We start from the raw sequence: 16,216 nt of genomic DNA, 5'->3' as shown, positions 1-16,216 counted from the left end.
CAGTTATCATCTAAATAGAAACAGCAGTTTGAGACATTTAATTTTCTGCAAATCTCACCTTTTCCTTGGCTGGGGTGGGTCGGTAGGAAGGTCAAGAGCTTGAACTGTGTGGCTGATTATTATTTCGAGGAAATATTGTAATCTAATCCTGTAATTCAAATGATAGATGTGTGCTTTGCCCCAGCAGTGTCAATTTGCCTTTCTACAGCTCCTCTCCTGGCTGCCTGGAACCGATGCTGATCTTCCCTGGCAGCCATCCCCTGGCTCACATGTGCACCCTCACAATTTGCTTTTTACTTGATATCTTTAATGTTAGAGAGTCAAGGCATTACTTGGTTCTTGCCCGGATGTGCAACAGAAATTATTTCAACCACACATAGGCCGAGTGTGCAGAGAAAATCGTTCTCTGGCACGTGACTTTTACTATATTTTTACTAAATTTCATACAGTCTGAACCCATAGAAATCCATTTGTTTAGTGTTCATTGCTTCCAAGTTGTGTAGTTCTAACCATTTGGTATCCTATTGGACCCGGATTTCTTTGCTTCTGATTCTGTCCTTCTGATGTTAATTAGGTTGCACTCCTGATTTTCCTTCTCAGCCTTTTCCAGACCAGGTGTCTCCAGCTCCACCTGGAGTTGTCTCTGAGGTGGGTGTTCCTTGATGTTTGCTGGTGGTCCTATATGTTTTGTTGCTGGTTGTTATCTTTGTGGGGATCTTTTGGGCCATTCCCCATCTGTTGAGATGTTAAATTCATCTCTGTACAATGGTGCAACCTCCCTTTAAAAAAAAAGCCTTTAAAATTCCTTTCCCCAAGAGGAAGGCAAACCAAGCCCGAGTACGAAGATGAAATTTTAAAAAATTTAAGCTACATATATTTTCCAGCACCAGCCCAGTTTTTTTTTTGTGATTTTCTAATTCCCCCCCAGCCCAGTGTGTGAGTGTAATCGAGAGCCAGAGTGGGATTGTGCCCGTGTGTTCCCCAGCAGCTGTGGCAGTGCAGGCACAGAAAGCAGCGAAGCTGCAGCAGGGGCAGCAAGGATTGGCCCCAGTGATGGAGATGCCCAAGGAGGGTGCCCAGGCAGAGGATTTGAGCAGAGGATGTGTGGGCAGGCCCAGGGGCTTCCCCCGCTGTGCAGCCCTGGCTGCTGCTGCCTTGCCTTCAGTGCAGCTCAGTGGGGCCTCCCGTGCTGGTGCTGCAGCTGGGAAGAGCAAATCTGCGGGGCTGGAGAGCCCCTGAGGCCAGGGTGAGGGGTCCCCCCGTGCTGAGCTGTGCTGGGGCTGTTTCTGTGCTCAGGGACACTTGGGATGGGCCATCAGTGGCACTTGGCCACCAGTGGTGCTTCTGTGCATTCCTCAGGCAGAGTGTAAGTCTTGGTCTAATTCCCTTTCCTTAATCACAGCGTGTCTTGGAACTCTTTTCCCTTCTCTTGCCCTTGCAGACCCATCCATGAACACATTTTGTCCCTCAGGCCAGGGAATGTCTCCTCAATCTCCTGTCCTGGCTCTGGAGCTCTGTCACTGGAATGCAGCCATGGGTTTGTTCCCAGCCCCTGTGCAGGCTGTTCAAACAGGAGGCTGGTTCAACCCTTCCCCTGTCCTCAATTCTAAATCCTCCTGTGCCACTGAACAAGTGTTATTCTGTAATCACTGAGCACTGCTCATCCATGTAGAGGCTCTTTTGGTTATCAGAGCTTTAACTTGGTGCCAGACTTGAACAACAGCAGATCCTTCTGCCATCAGTTTTTGGGCCTCAGGTGCCATTAAAGCTGTGGCTGCACAATTCTGCAGACAGTGAGGCCACTCTGGCCACTGGGTTAAACATTTTAGCACAAGAATTCCTTTGGCATGACCTTGTGTAGCATCCACATTTTAAAAAACAAGGTTCCATTTCCTGGTAAATATTTAAAGGTTTAATAAAAGACAATAGGAGGCAAACAATAAAGGAAAAGGTGATAACAGCTGGGGGCTTCTTCTTCAGGCAAGGGCACACCCTAACTCAGAAAATACTTCTTTAAATGCATCAACCTTTTGCATATTCTTAAGTCTTCATGCATTATTCAAAAACGTTCCCCCCCCCAACCTGCAAATCAAGCTTTTTTCCTTCCCTGGGGGTCTGGATTTCCATAATCCAAGAATGTAAAGAATTTCCTTATTATCTTTTTAAACATTTTTTGAGTTATTACATGAACAAAAGCTTTTTACATCATCATGTTATAGTCCAAGAAAAAATTATTTCTCACCCTACTATTTTTAAGTTTTGTAAATAGCAAAACTAAAGGAAACTAAATTCATACAGCAAAGTTTTCCAACATTATACAGGTAGCATTCATTTTAATATTTTCCAAAAGCCAAAAATGTAATATGACATACAACATGCATACAATTCAAACCTTCTTCCTGAGTCATGGCTGGGACACCAATCATTTTGGTTTTAAAGTTTTGCCGTTTTTCATATCCATACCACAACACTGAGGCTGGCTGGGTTTAAAAAGTCTTACAATGTTTTGGCTTGAAGAGGGACTCCTCAATCCTGGTCCTGCAATTCCCTATTAATCCTCAGAATTGCCACAGCTCCATATTAATGCTGAGTAACATTAATCCTGAGATTCCCTGGTCCTGCTCTTGGTCAATACACCACAAAATTCAGTGAAACTATGTCCTAAATATTTTATCTTTTTCTCCACCATTTGTGCTTTTTTTTTTCCCAATACTCAAAAATGCTTTTTAGACTGAACATTCAGCCATTTCACAGAGGCTTCTTCTATCCTTCCTTCCTGTCCTCCTAATTGGAGCAAGTCATCCACATCCTGCATTAACCCAATCCATGGGGTGGGGTAAATTCTTGTGATATTTTCTGCAGGGCTTGCCCCAATAAGGCTGGTGCTTCCCTGAATCCCTGCAGAAGGACCATCCATGTCTTTACCATTTTCCCTTCTGCCTCTTGTTCCCACTCAAAGGCAAAATGCAGTTTACCATGCTGTGTGAGTTGGCATCCCCAGAAAACACTTTTGACATCAAGCACTGACTGGTGTCAGTGTGAGGAGGGAACCTGGTTCAGGATGGTGTAAGGATCTGAGACTGTGGGGTGCCTGGGTTTAATAATCCCATTTATTCTTCTTGGGTCCTGCACCATTCTATCGATTCCATCTGATTTCTTGACTGGCAGGATAGGAGCATTATGGGGAGAGAACCCAGGCTCCAAAAGCCCTGCCTTTAGCAGTGACTCAGTGACAGCCTGTGAGCCCTTCCTTCCCTGCCCTGGAACAGGGTATTGCTTTTAGACACCACTTGTCCTTGTTCCTTCTACAGACTTTGCAGAAGCTTCATATCTAATTTTCCCTATTTTCCTGGAGCTGCCCACACTTCTGGTTCACTTCAGCATAGGCCTTGCCAGGCATTTGCCAGGCAAAGACACAACCTTTTATCACCTTTACAATACTCATTTGCATTCCCAAAATAGCCATGAAATCCTTTCTGAGTAAATTGCAATCAGGATTAGGAGCAAATAGAAGCTCATGCATTTCAAACCCATCCCCCACATCTTCTAACAGTGGGTGAATAAAACACACCAGCTCAACTTTCCCACTTATCCCCTGAATACTGCTGTCTAAATCCCTTCTGGATTTCCCTTATTGCCCCCCTGGGTCTCCATGTCCTTGATTACCTCTGGGAGAATGTGCAAACTCCCTCAACATGCTCCCAAGGGTCCCTTCAGAGATATTTTGGGATCATCATCCCTTTTGCCAGAAGCCCTTCCTGGCTTTCCCTTTCTCCCCTCCATGGGTGCCCTGCCATGTTTAGTTCCCGAGGATCCCACTGCACTCACTGAGGAGATTTTCAGTGCTCTCTGGCTGCCGACTCTTCCCTGCCCCCCCGATCTGCCACTCATCTGTCTCCAGGTCACTCTCGGGTGCCCAATCCATGCCCGGTGTCCCAAGGGAGCCGATCCCCCAAACTGGGTGCGGCACCTTCAGCTCCACTCGCTGCCCGCGCCCCAGATGGGGCAAGGAATTCCGGCCGAGCCCCGAGGTGTGTGGAAAACTTTACCAGAGATTTCTATCCACAAGGAAGGCAGAGGAGTCCTGTAAAAGCAATTTCATTCACAGAAGAAGAGGGAGAGGCCATGGGTCATTTCCCATGGGGTCTCTGCAATTGCCAAGGCCGGGCCCCCCACGCTGCCGGGCGGGAGCGGCTGCAGTGGGGAGCGAGTGCGGGCGGGAGCGGCCGAGAGCCCAGCGCTGCCCCAGCCCGAGCTGCCCCAGCTCCATCCCTGCCCTGCGCTGGGATGCTGAGGGTCTGGGGGGAAGAGGGAGCCGGCAGTGGGTGCTGGGGCTGGGGGCAGCAGGAGAAGGGGAGGAGAAGCAGGGCTGAAGAACAAAATGGTCAAAGGATGCACGTTTGGGGAGAAAGTGGGATTGTGCAGAAAGAGGAATAGTAGGAGGAAGAGGAGTGTGAGGGAGACGACACAGGAGGTGAAGGAGCAGAAACAGGAAGCAGCACAAGATTTCACCTCTCCCTGTATCTGCAGCCTCTCCCCCAGCCCCAGGAGCATTTCACCCACCAAATGCAGCAGATGACTGTAGAGGGGGGATCCACAATTTTCACAGGGGTGAACCTTGGTGCTTCTCAGCTTTATTGGGCTAAATGTTGGTGTGTTGGTTTTTTGCAGGGTCTGAAACTTTACATTTTGGAGGGGATTTTGGCTCAGTCTTGCTGTTTGGGTAGTTTTTGATCTGTGTCTTGATGTTTGGGTAACTTCTGATTATAATCTTGGTATTTTGGAGCTCCTTATAGACACAAGATTCCTGAGATGAACTTGGGCAAGGAGGAACCCCCAGAGCCCAGGCCCTCTCCTCTTCCTTTTTCTCCCAAACCAGGATTTTTCATTTCCAAGACGTGGGTGAATGGAACAGGAGTAAAAGTCCTGGAGAGTCCTTACGAGGAGGAGCTACAAACCCAAGACAGGGAGCTGCAAGGAGGAAAGACCCTCCCTAAGCCAGGGAGGTGGTCGGAGATTCAGGCAGAGCTCAGAGCTGGTGGAGAAGCCTCGTGGAGGGGAGAAGCCCCACAAGTGCTTGGAATGTGGGAAGGGTTTCAGCCACAGGTACATGCTGATCAAACACCAGATGATCCACACTGGGGAGAAGCCCTGTGAGTGTGAGTGTGGGAAACGTGGGAAGAGCTTCAGTGACATCTCCCACCTGATGCAGCACCAGGTGATCCACACTGGGGAACGGCCCTACATCTGCTTGGAATGTGGGAAGAGCTTTGGGTTGCTCTTCAACCTGAGAAGCCACCAGCACATCCACACCGGGGAGAGGCCCTACGAGTGTCCTGTGTGTGGGAAGAGCTTCTCACACAGCTCTCATTTGAGCCAGCACCAACGTAGGCACCACTAAGAGAAGCCGTGTGAGTGCCCCGAGTGTGGGCAGAGCTTCGTGCTCTGCTCCAGCTCCATCCCCCATGGGAGGATCGGTGTTGGATGATCCCCAGTGCCCTGTTGGGCAGAGCCCTGGTGATCCGTGCTCCTGGTGATCCCCGAGGGGTGAGGGGGTGTTTGAGAGATTTCTCTCCCTTCTCCTTGTCCTGCTGTGATTTGGTTGCTAATAAATTCCCTCCCTGTGCCCAGGCTGGGTCTGTTGTTCCCGTTCGCTGCTCGGGGCGGGATCTCTCCTGTTCTTCTCTCACCTCCCGGGCCTCTCCTCAGCCAATCAGACAATGCGATGAAGAAGGTCCAGCCAATCAGAGAGCGCAGCTCTGATGACTCACCGGTTGCCGGGCAGACCCGCAGCACCCGGTGTTCCCCACCTGGACCCGCCCTCCCCGCGCAACCACGATCCCCCCGCGGGGTCCCCCCAAGTCCCTCCCCAGTCCCGCCCCACAATAAACGGGACTGGGTCTAACTCGGAAGCTCTGCTGGGAACACCGGGAGCTGCCGGGGAGAGCAAAGTGGGGCTGGGGGGAGGACACACACCACCCCCAAATTAGCGTGGGGATGGAGCAAGAGTCCGGGCTTGGGCTGAGGCCACGAGGAGGGGGATGCAGCCACTGCTGGGTCAGGAGCTCTCTGGGCAGACGAAAACTGGTGACACCAAGGCAGGGGTCCCCAGGGGGACCATACACGCTCTGGAGAAGGGAGAACACGAACCCCCGAGAACCTCCGCTCACCCTGTTGCACAGGTAAAAGCCAAACCCCAGCACCAGGAAGATGAAGCCCATCACACAGCTCCCGATCCCCATCTGCACCTTGCTGTGGACGGTGTATGGCGGCATCTCTGGGGGTCCACAGAGGTCAGAACCCCCCAAAACCTCTCACAGACACCCCAAGCACCTCTAAGCACATCCAATCACCTCCAGCCCCCTTAAGCCCTCCAAAAGCTCCTCCCAATCTCTTCTCAGCTTCTGCAGGACCCACCAAAACTTTTCCTGTCCCTCTCACAATCCTATAACCCCCTCCCAGTTGCCCCTCACCATCCCAGGACTCACAAACCATCTCCCAGTCCCTTCCCAGGCCCACCAAGATTCACCAAAACCCTCCCAGTCTTTTTCAGTGCACAACCAACCTCATTGCAAACCCTGGTTTTCAATCCTTGATCTTTTTCCATCCCCTTCAGACTCAGTCCAATCCCTCCCAGTTATACCCAGCACTCACCAAACTCCCTTCCAGTGCCCACCAGGACCTACAGAACCCCATCCCACCCTCCCCACCATCTTCCAAATCCCTTCTCAGCCATTCTAGACCTTCAAAGCCCTCTCCCAGTATAAACCAGCCTATCTCAAACTCCCTCCCAGTTCCTCCCAGCACACCCCAACCCCTCTCCCAGTCCCCCCAGTTCCTGCCCCACTCCCCCCACACTGTGGGGTCCAGGCCATGCCCCAGTGCTGGCTCAGGGGGGGCTCCAGGCTGACGTGCTCCACCTGGCAGCTGGAGGTGACCCCACACTTGGGGACATTCCCAGCAGCACCAGGAGCTGTTAGAAGTCCAGTCCCCACTGGGGACCAGGTCAGTGGCCACCACATGCCCCAGAGCTCCTGCTGGCCCTGGAACCACGTCAGCTGGATCTGGGCAGGGTAGAAATCCATCACAGAGCAGAGCAGGCAATCAGGGCCAGGCTGGGAGCTCGAGGGCCACAGCGAGATGAACACACTGGAGGGCACTGGGAGACAGTGGGGACACACTGGGATCAGCTGTGGGGAACTGGGAGAGATGGGAGAGGGCTGGTGTGGCACTGGGAGGGACTGGGAATGAAATTGGAGAGAGTGGGGGAACACTTGGAGAGAGTAGAGTGGGTTGGGGCAATGGGAGAGAGGGTGGAGGTTTGGGATTGGACTGAAAAGCATTTGGAATGGACTGGAGGGACTGGGAAGGCACTGGGAGAGAGGGTGGAGGTCTGGGAGTGGAGCTAGGAGGACTGGGAGTGCACTGGGAATGGAATGGCTGTGGAATGAGAGGAATTGGAAGGGACTCTGGTGCCACTGGGAGGGACTGTGAGGACACTGGTAGAGACTGGGATAGACTGGGAGAGCCACCGGAGTCCCTCGGGCTGAGGCACCAGGAGGCCACAGGGATAGGATCTTAGTTTGAGAGAGGATTTTAAAGAGGGCACTCTGGAGTGTTGCCTCCTCTGCACAGTTCCCATAATCCCTTTCCACCAATAGGAAATTAATATTAATAGATAAAAGAGGAAAAAAACCTCCCAACATTTTATTAAAAAACAGTAATCCCATGAGGCAAGGAAAAAAAAAAAAGGAAACTTTTAGATATTAAATTGTCAGACCTTACCCCACACACACACACCTGGGACAAAAGACCCAAAATGCCAAAAAAGAGAAATCCCCACACACGACACACGGTACAGGCGGCACCAGCTCCTCCCCAAGAGGAAAAACCACCCAGGGGGAATCCCGAAGGAGATGAGAGCCCGGGGCTCGCCCAGGCCCTGGACTCCTCCCCAGCTGAGCTGTGCGGGCACGGCCCCGGCAGGAGAAGCAGCTGGAGCCTCGGGCTGTTTTCTGTCCCGGCTCAGCCCGGCTCACAGCGGCTCTGGCTGCAGCAGCCCCGCTCTGCTCCTGCTGCACGGAGCCCCCGGGCTGCCACAGAGCAGCTGCTCACTCACCTCCAGGCACAGCAAGGGATCACCACTGCAGCCTCCTCAAATAAAAAAACAAAAAGAAAAATCCTCCCCTTGCCTAGGCCAAAAGTGATTGTCAGCCACTGTTGAGGTTAGCTCAGCATGAAGAGAAAATCTTGGCCTAAGGCCATGGGAAAACCCTCTAGTGATGGGGAGCAAAAGGCTCACTCCCAAAATCCCCCTGCTCAGTTATGCAGATTGTTACTAGAAAGTTCAATTACAATTGGTTAATTTTCACTGCAGAAATTATAATATTGTTAATTGCTCTTTCCCATTGGATCTCTCCCTCAGACGCTGCCTTAATCCCCCCCTCCACCCGTGTATAAATGCCCCTGAGCTACTCTGCTTTTTCTGGTTCCTGCCTAGTACAGTGCACACCTTCCTGTTTGTTGTTTGCACCTGATTAAAGTTCTTTCTCTAAACAATCCGATCAAAGTGTTCCGTCTCCATAAAAGTCGCCAGAGAAATTTTTCAGGGAAACCACCAGTCAGACTGTCCAGGCTTGGATCAGGGGATTTCAAGCCAAGCAAAACCCCACAGTGCACAGAGAGAGCCGCAGAAAACCCGAGCAGCGAGGCTTCAAAATGCCCACACAGGGAACAAGGAGCCTCTCCCTGCCCCAGCCCCACACACATCCTGTCCTGGGCTCCCGAGGTTTAGATACAAAAACCATTTTTGGGCACAAAGCAGAGGATCGTGGAATGTACCATCACAGTAACTCACTCCAAGAGAATCGTGTATACAATAATCACATGTATCTATCTATCTATAAAAGCTAGTACTGAACTTTGGATCCAGCAATGTGCACGTAGGACAGGAGTGGAGAGGTAGAACAGACACCAGGGCAGATGTGGAATGTATGAACAGAGAGAACTCTCCAAGGGCTTTAACCTGATTCCCAGCTTTTCCATGTTTCAAGGGCTTTGACTGCCAGATTTGAACAGACTGAGATCTCACCGAGAAAAGCAGAGCAGTCTGGAACCAGACACTGCTGCTGGAGCCAAAGTCTGGACTGGGCACATGTCAAATTTCAAAATATATTGAATAAAAAACCCTGCTACCCACAACCTTTCCCAGCCCATCCCTCCTCACACGAAACAAAATACAATGGATCTCTTTCTAAAGGGTAAAAAAAAAAAGTAAAATCAACATTCAAAGTGTTCCCTGATAAAGACACATTGAGAAAATACAAAGTAATGAAGTGTGTCTAGAGAAACCGGCTGTAATTTCTCAGGTGTTTGATTCAGTGTCAGCTCAGAGCCGGGCTCTGTCTCCCAGGTGCCCAAGTCCCCAGGCCAGCTCTGAGCAGCCTCTCCCGGCTTTCCAGCCCGGCTTTCCCCAGCCCTGCCCCGGGCAGGCACTCGGTGTTTCCGTGGTGCCCCTGCCCCGCTCAGCTCCCCGTGCCCTGCAAAGGCGCCCAGGCTGCTCTTGGTGCCCCTGGGTGTCACTGAGCGAGGCAGTGACGAGCCCCGGGGCCCGGCAGAGCCCTGAGGGACACCCCTCGTCCCCGGCCTCCCGCGGGACACGGAGCCGCTGCCCACAAGGCCCTGGCACGTCCGGCCGGCCAATTCCTGCTGCCCCGGCCAGCCCGGGCTGCAGCCCCAGGGCTCTGCAGGGCGGGGCTGGGGCCACAGCCTGGCACCGTGGCCAAAGCCTCCCGGGGCTCTGGGCACAGCAGGGGCTACAAGGCCACGAGTCCGGGGATACTCTGTGCCACTTCCAGGCTGTCCCTCTGCTGCTGGGTGCCAGGTGTGGCCCTTGGTGACACGGGTGTGTGTCAGGGCCCTCGGTGATGTGGGACATTGTGGTGCTGCCATGAATGAGAGTGTCTGAGATCACTTAAAAATCAGTGGCAAGGGCATGAGAAAAACTCAGATTTAATATTAAGCAACAAGGCACAAAAATTTTATTGACAATTGTGAGAGTCCGTGTGAGCCTCTCATCTGTTTCTGCCCAAGGACCCTCGCCTGAGGCCTGTGCTGGCCAGGGATGGGAGGAACACCAAGTGATTGTTCCACAGGTGATGCCTACCAGGACTGGTTTCTCATGACAACTAGTCACGGGGCGTTTACTCAACAAAGCTCCCACAGATGGAAGAACAATGGACTGGTCAGTATGGGCTGCCCTGCGTGTGTTCATAACAACAAAGATGGTTTGGTGTGTCTTGAAGCGTCCTGTTTCCATCTGTTCCTCAGGGTAACGAGCTCTACATACAATAGTCCATAAATCTTCCCACCTTTTGGCCAGAAGCCACTCACTTTGGGAAAGGACTATAAAAGTGACTTTCTCAGAGGAAACCCCCGAGATCTCCCCAGACGGCAATGGACATCTATTGGCTGGCTCCACGAGGATTCATCTGCCCGTCTTGGTAGCTATAATCCCAACCCCCTTTCTCTCTCTCTTTCTCTCTCTCTCTCTCTCTGTCCCAATATTGCATTTTGTTTGGCACTAAATAAAGTGCATTTCTGTGAAAGTAAACTGATTTTGTCCCCTGCTGTGTCTTTTGTGCTCTGAGATCCATAAAAGAACCAGTCACGACTCCCGCTCAGGTTGGGCGGATCGTGACACCGTGTAAAATTGTGCCCACAGCATCCCTCCTTTTGGCATCCTGGCTGGTGTGGGTGCCTTCCTGAGGAGGTACAGGCCTTTGGGGAGCTGCTGTTCCTGTGCACACCCTGGTGACTTTTCTCTGGTGTCCTGAGCCATGTTGACAGCAGCGACTCTGCAGGCCAGCTGCAGGACACATCGTCCTTGCCATGGCAGCAGCAGCTCTGTGGGCCCTGAGCAGAGTGTCAGGGGGTGTCGGCCTCTCCTGAAGCACTCGGGCAGCTGGACAGCAGCACAGGAGAGCTGGGTGACGCTGGCACAGCTCCCAAAGCCCAGCCAAGCCCAAGGGGCAGCTTTCTCCTGGCCCACGCTGGTGGGTATGGCTGCAATGAAACATTTAGATTCAGAGTACTGAGGGTTTGAATGGCCAAAAGAAAGGGGTAGGAACCACAGAAGTGGCCCAAAACTGAAGAACTCTAATGGAAAATAAAACAGGGATGATGCCTAGAAACCGAACATTGTACTGAGACAAAATCCAAGGGCCGAAACAAGGAGGGGCGTGACAATATATCCCCTCAGGGGGAGAACTTTCTAGAACTAAGGAACCACTAGGGGAAGAGAACTTGAACCAATTAGCATAACCACTGTGGACTGTGGGAAGAACAGTTAGGTTTGCCACAGAGTAAGAAATGCTTTGCAGGATTTGAAGTCAACGCCTGGCTCTTTCTTGGTGAACTGTGGCTGCCTTTGTGCCCCAGCCAGGCCGACTCGCAACACGCTGCCAGCACAGCTTCAGCTGCCGCCTCCTTGTCACCATCGAGGGGTCCCTGCTGAGCCCCACGAGGCCTCTGAGCGCCAGGTGATGCATCTCCCTGGCCTCTGCCCACTGCGCCTCGCCAGCAGCAGCCAGGGACTGTGCTCCAGCAGGGCCTGCTCGGCCTCCTTGTCCCTCCCTGTCCCAAGGCAAACCAGCCTGGGCCCCTCGGGGGTGTCCCCACCGTCCTGCTGAGGCCAGGCCTCCAGGCCTTCTGCCGCAGGCCCAGAGACGCGTCGGGGAAGCGCCGGAGCAGCCGGCTGGCAGGAAGAAGGGCCTGCCTGGGGAATGCTCATGGCCTCTGGCCCCAGTTCCTCAGGGCTTCCCACCAAGCCATCCACACAAAGCCCTCCTGTCCCAGCACAGCCTCCCGCCACCCAGCGCCACACGCATCCCGCTCACGCCTTCCCGCAGCCTTATCCTGGCTGGCCTCGGCAGCACCGCATCCCTTCATGGCTGCCACTGTCCCGTGCCCTCCAGGCCTCCCCAGGCCTGCCTGGCTGCTGGAGGAGCTCCAGAGGAGCCGGATCAAGAGGCACCTCAGAGCCCTCAGCAATCCAGCCAGCAGCACATGGGCAGGACACAGCTGGCCCTTCCTGGCTGGGAGAGGGCTGCTGGCCATCTCCAGGGACCAGGCTCTCAGCAACGCCCGCCCCAGCTCCGGCCTCTACCCAGCCGCTCTGTCGGGAGCCTTAAGGCTTCGGCAGAACCACCAAGGCCAAGGGGCTTTGGGCCACTTTCCCTTGCACGCCGCACGCTGGGCCAACCTGCCCAGCACAAGCACCCTTCTTCCCCTCTTCCCCATTGGCCTGAAGACTCTGGCCACCAAAAGAAAGCTCCTGGACCTCTGTGTATAACAACAGCAGTTTATTAATCCTACTAAATTACTAATTTACTAATTTACTAAATTACTAATTTACTTATTTACTAATTTGCTATTATACTAATTTACTAAATTATTAATTTACTAAATTACTAACTTACTAAATTACTAAATTATTTTCAGTAGGCAAAAGTAAAGTTGATGAAAAGTTGAGCTTCTCCCTGCAAGCTCAGGTGGCCCCAGCTAACACAGCCTCCCACATCAGTTCTCCACAGCACTCCAGCAGCAGAGACGGCCACGGCCACCCAGGGAAGGCCGTGACTTCCAGAGCCGGCGGAATCCATCTCGCATCCGCTGGAGTCGGGAGGAGGGAACGCTCTGTGCAGCTATGCTTATGTACAGAGCTTGATGTGCCAGGCATGAGATGGCAGGGCTGATGTCATCTGCCATGTCCTGAAGAGCTGGAAGAGAGAGAAACAGAGGCACAGTCAGAGCCTGTATCTGCGGGAACTTTGGGAGACACCCCTGACCCGTCCATGCCCCCCAGCTCTTGCCACGGCCTGGAAGCAGCAGGAGGCAGCAAGGAGCAGCTGGAAGGTGCTGGCCCGAATCTCCTTGGCACAGGCCCCTGAAAGGTCTCTGTGCTCTGCCCACGCCGCCCCTGGTGCGCGCAGGGAGCAGAGCCCTCCGCAGCCCGGGCAGGGCACGCAGCTGCCATCGCCAGCCCCGCTGCCAGCGCGCTGGCCTCACTCACCCCTGCACATCAGCTGCAACTCTCGCTGCTTCTCCTTCAGGACGCGCCCGACCAGCCCTGGGAACACAGAGCCCGTCACGGCTCTGCCCAGCGGCACAGCTGCCCCACAGCGGCGCTGGCAGCCCTGCGGCCGCAGCACCTCCTTCCCCTGCAGGGCTCAGCCGGGCCCTGGGCGCACCCTGCCGCCCAAGGGCACGGCTGGCACAGGGCGGCAGCAGCCCCGAGGGCAGGCGGGGCTGCACGGCCCGGCCCGAATGGCGGCAGCTGCCGGGGCTGGGGCCGAGCTGCGGCAATGGGGCGGGGAGGGAGCCGGCCTTGTGCTCACCCATGAACCTGACGGCCGCCTCTCGCAGGGGCTCCTGTGGGCTCTGCAGGAAGGGCAGGGCCTGCCGCAGGTGCTCGGCCGCTCGGCCCCTGTTCTCTGCCAGCTGCGGAGAGCGACGGGAGGGAAGGGTCGGGGCGGGCTCTGCCCCTTGGCCCCGGGATCCCCTGCCCGCACAGCCCCGAGGGGGGCAGAGGGCCCGGCAAGGTGCGGTGCTGCCCCGCAGCAGAGCCCGGCTGGGTCAAGGCTCCACCAGCTCCTGCCTTGGGGCCACGGGAGCCTGGAGAAGAGCCTACGTGTGGGGCACAGCCCAGGGAAGGGAGCAGCGTGTGGGGCACAGGCCAGTGCCCCTGGGTGCAGCACTGGGCAGGGGCCACAGCTGCCAGCCCCACAGACTGGGCACCGTGGGCAAGGGATTCTCCAGGCTGGGGCTGGGGCTGGGGCTGGGGCTTTCAGGCTGTTCTTACCAAGCACTCGCCAAACCTCCACATCTGATCGGTCATCACCAGGTGCTCCAGATCCCTACTCTTGAGGAAGCTGACTGCAGCAAGCAGCGTTTCCCGAGAGGCCTGCAGAGAGCCAGAGATGCACGGCAGCCCAGGGCACAGGAGCTGCCTCCCTGCGCCAAGGCCAGGAGGAGGCTGGGGCCCACGAGGTGCCAGGGTGCAGGGAGACAGCTGAGCGTGGGGACAGCAGCGCCCAGGAGTCCTCACCTCTGCCACGCGCGTGTTCTCATTGTGGCAGTGGAAGAAGAGCGGGAGCAGGCTCTTGCTCACGAGCATCTTGAGATATTGTTTCCCCTTTGCCTCTACCAACTTCATCACCTCTTGGAAGAGGCGAATGCAGAGCAGCTGCACATGGTGGTTGTCCTGTTGGAAGGGAAGCAAAAGCCCTCCACATCAGCTGCTCCAGGCCCCTCTGTGCACAGGCCCAGGAATCCATGGGACACCACACTTGGGGGCAGCACCCAGTGGCCATGGCTGGGGACACAGAGCCTTACGTTGTCCAAGAGCGGCCAGAGCGCGGCAGCCAGCCGCAGGGCGGTGGGGCTGGGTATGGCCAGGTCTCTGTGCAGCAGCAGAGCGCTGAGCACGACGCCGGTCATCTGAACGATGCCTTCATCTGCGTCCCGCAGCAGGTCCGCAAGGCTTTCAGTCAGGCTCTGCATTCTTTTGTACTGCATGGAACACAGGGCTGGCAATCCCACCCTGCTGCTGCTGCTGCAGCCATGGAGCCCAGGGGCCGCAGGCCTGTCCTGCAGCACTCGGGCAGCTGGGCAGCAATGACGGAGAGCTGGGAGCAGCTGCCACGGCTCCCAAAGCCCAGCTAAGCACAAGGGATTGCTTTGCCCAGCCCCACGCTGCCAGCACAGCTTCAGTCACTGCCTCCTTCTCACCATTGAGGGGTCCCTGCTGAGCACCACCAGGCCTCTGAGCGCCAGGCGCCGCATCTCCCTGGACTCGCTTTGCAGGTGCCTGGCCATGATCTCCAGGATGCTGTCACCCCAGTGACTCAAGTACAGGAACTCCAGGACCTGGAAGGCACAAAGCAGTGCTCGGGGTGCCCAGCTGGCGGGAGCTCAGAGCTGCCCAGGGCTGGGCCAAGGCAGCAGCACAGGGCACGGGCACGGTGCCAGATGGCAGCGGCTGTGAGAGGGCAGAGAGGTGGGAGTCAGCTCAGCGGGGCAGCGCTGGCCATGGGGCTCACCTCCACAAGGAAGGCCATGGCGGGCAGTTCCCAGTCTGAAATGCCTTGCCCCAGTAGCTCCAAGAGGCAGGATACGATGCTGGGACACCAGATGACACAGCCCTGGCTTATCTCCCTGGTGTGGGGGGAAAAGACACCATTGCCCCTGAGCCGGGTGGGCAAAGCTGTGCCAGGGCTGACTGCCCGAGGCCTGGTCTGTTCCCGAGCAGCCCGTGGGCACTTTGGGAGGTGGCTGTTCCCGGGCACCCTCCTCTCCCAGCCTTTTCCAGTCTGCTCTTCATTCTCTTTGTGACAAGGCCCCCTCACCCATGCGCACGGGAACTGTGTGGGGCTCCCTGGGCACAAATGGCAGCAGCAGCAGCCTGGAGAAGGGGGTCTCACCTGGCCAGCAGACGCATGGCATAGTGGTGGGTGTCAGCACACAGCAGCGTGTCCCAGCCCTTCTTGCGTTCCATGGCCAACACCACAGGCTCACACTGGACTTGGTAGAGCAGGACCTTCAGGGTCTGCACTGCAAACCTGTGTGCACAGCAATGCCCAGGTCACGCTGGCAGCCCTGGCTCCTGCTTGGGGGCATGGGAGGGATGGGGAGACTGGCAGGACTGGGATGGAGCACCTTTGGGGGTTGGTAGCAAGGCCGAGTTGCTTCTGGCATCCCTTCCAGAAGGTATCAACCTCCTCTGGTGTATACAGCGTGCTGATGTAAGCTTGGAAGAGCAGATGCAGCAAGAGATGGGGGAAATACTCCAACACTATGGGTGGGCACCAGGTCAAATTGAAGACATTCCACAGTGTCACGGTTGCCTGGAAAAAATGAAGCACCCAGAGACAAGAGTAGGTGCCAAGACATCCATGTGGCAGGGCCTGAGCCTGCGAGGGAGAGGCCGGGGGAGACACCGTGGGAGCAGCCGGCCTGGTGCCCCAGGTTCAGCGCAGTGCCTGAGGCAGGGAGATGCAGCTGTGGGGAGGACAGAGAGCTGGCTGCTCCAGAGGTGGCCTAGGGGCAAGCAGAGGTCAGTTGCAGGAACTCACAGCCAGAGCAAAGACTCCTGTTTTGTCCCCATCGGAGGTGTAGGCATTGTCCACTGGCCAGGCCCTCAGCAGACTGAGGAGGA

General features: G+C 55.2%; 1 protein-coding gene across 1 annotated transcript; it reads right to left on the bottom strand.

The window, feature by feature from the left end:
- Window positions 1–12,573: 12,573 nt before the first annotated feature.
- On the bottom strand, window positions 12,574–14,179 carry LOC306815817 (uncharacterized protein). Its single transcript, XM_079332350.1, has 5 exons — window positions 14,108–14,179; window positions 13,862–13,963; window positions 13,398–13,500; window positions 13,073–13,129; window positions 12,574–12,779 (listed from the first exon to the last, which is right to left on the bottom strand). The coding sequence occupies exons 1-5, from the start codon at window positions 14,174–14,176 to the stop codon at window positions 12,580–12,582; spliced, it is 531 nt and encodes a 176-aa protein (XP_079188476.1). The 5' UTR covers window positions 14,177–14,179; the 3' UTR covers window positions 12,574–12,579.
- Between the last annotated feature and the right edge of the window lie 2,037 nt (window positions 14,180–16,216).

This window comes from Erithacus rubecula (genome assembly GCF_903797595.1).
Source record: "Erithacus rubecula genome assembly, contig: scaffold_240_arrow_ctg1, whole genome shotgun sequence".
Lineage (NCBI taxonomy): Eukaryota > Metazoa > Chordata > Aves > Passeriformes > Muscicapidae > Erithacus > Erithacus rubecula.
The sequence above is the reverse complement of the archived record's forward strand: the minus strand, read 5'-3'. Positions and strand labels throughout refer to the sequence as shown.

Coding starts and splice junctions, on each gene's coding strand:
- LOC306815817 (XM_079332350.1), bottom strand. CDS start 14,176: ATGCTCGTGAGCAAGAGCCTGCTCCCGCTCTTCTTCCACTGCCACAAT. Junction 13,501..13,861: donor GGAGGTTTGGCGAGTGCTTG/GTAAGAACAGCC, acceptor CGCTCTCCGCAG/CTGGCAGAGAACAGGGGCCG. Junction 12,780..13,072: donor GTTGCAGCTGATGTGCAGGG/GTGAGTGAGGCC, acceptor TCTCTCTTCCAG/CTCTTCAGGACATGGCAGAT.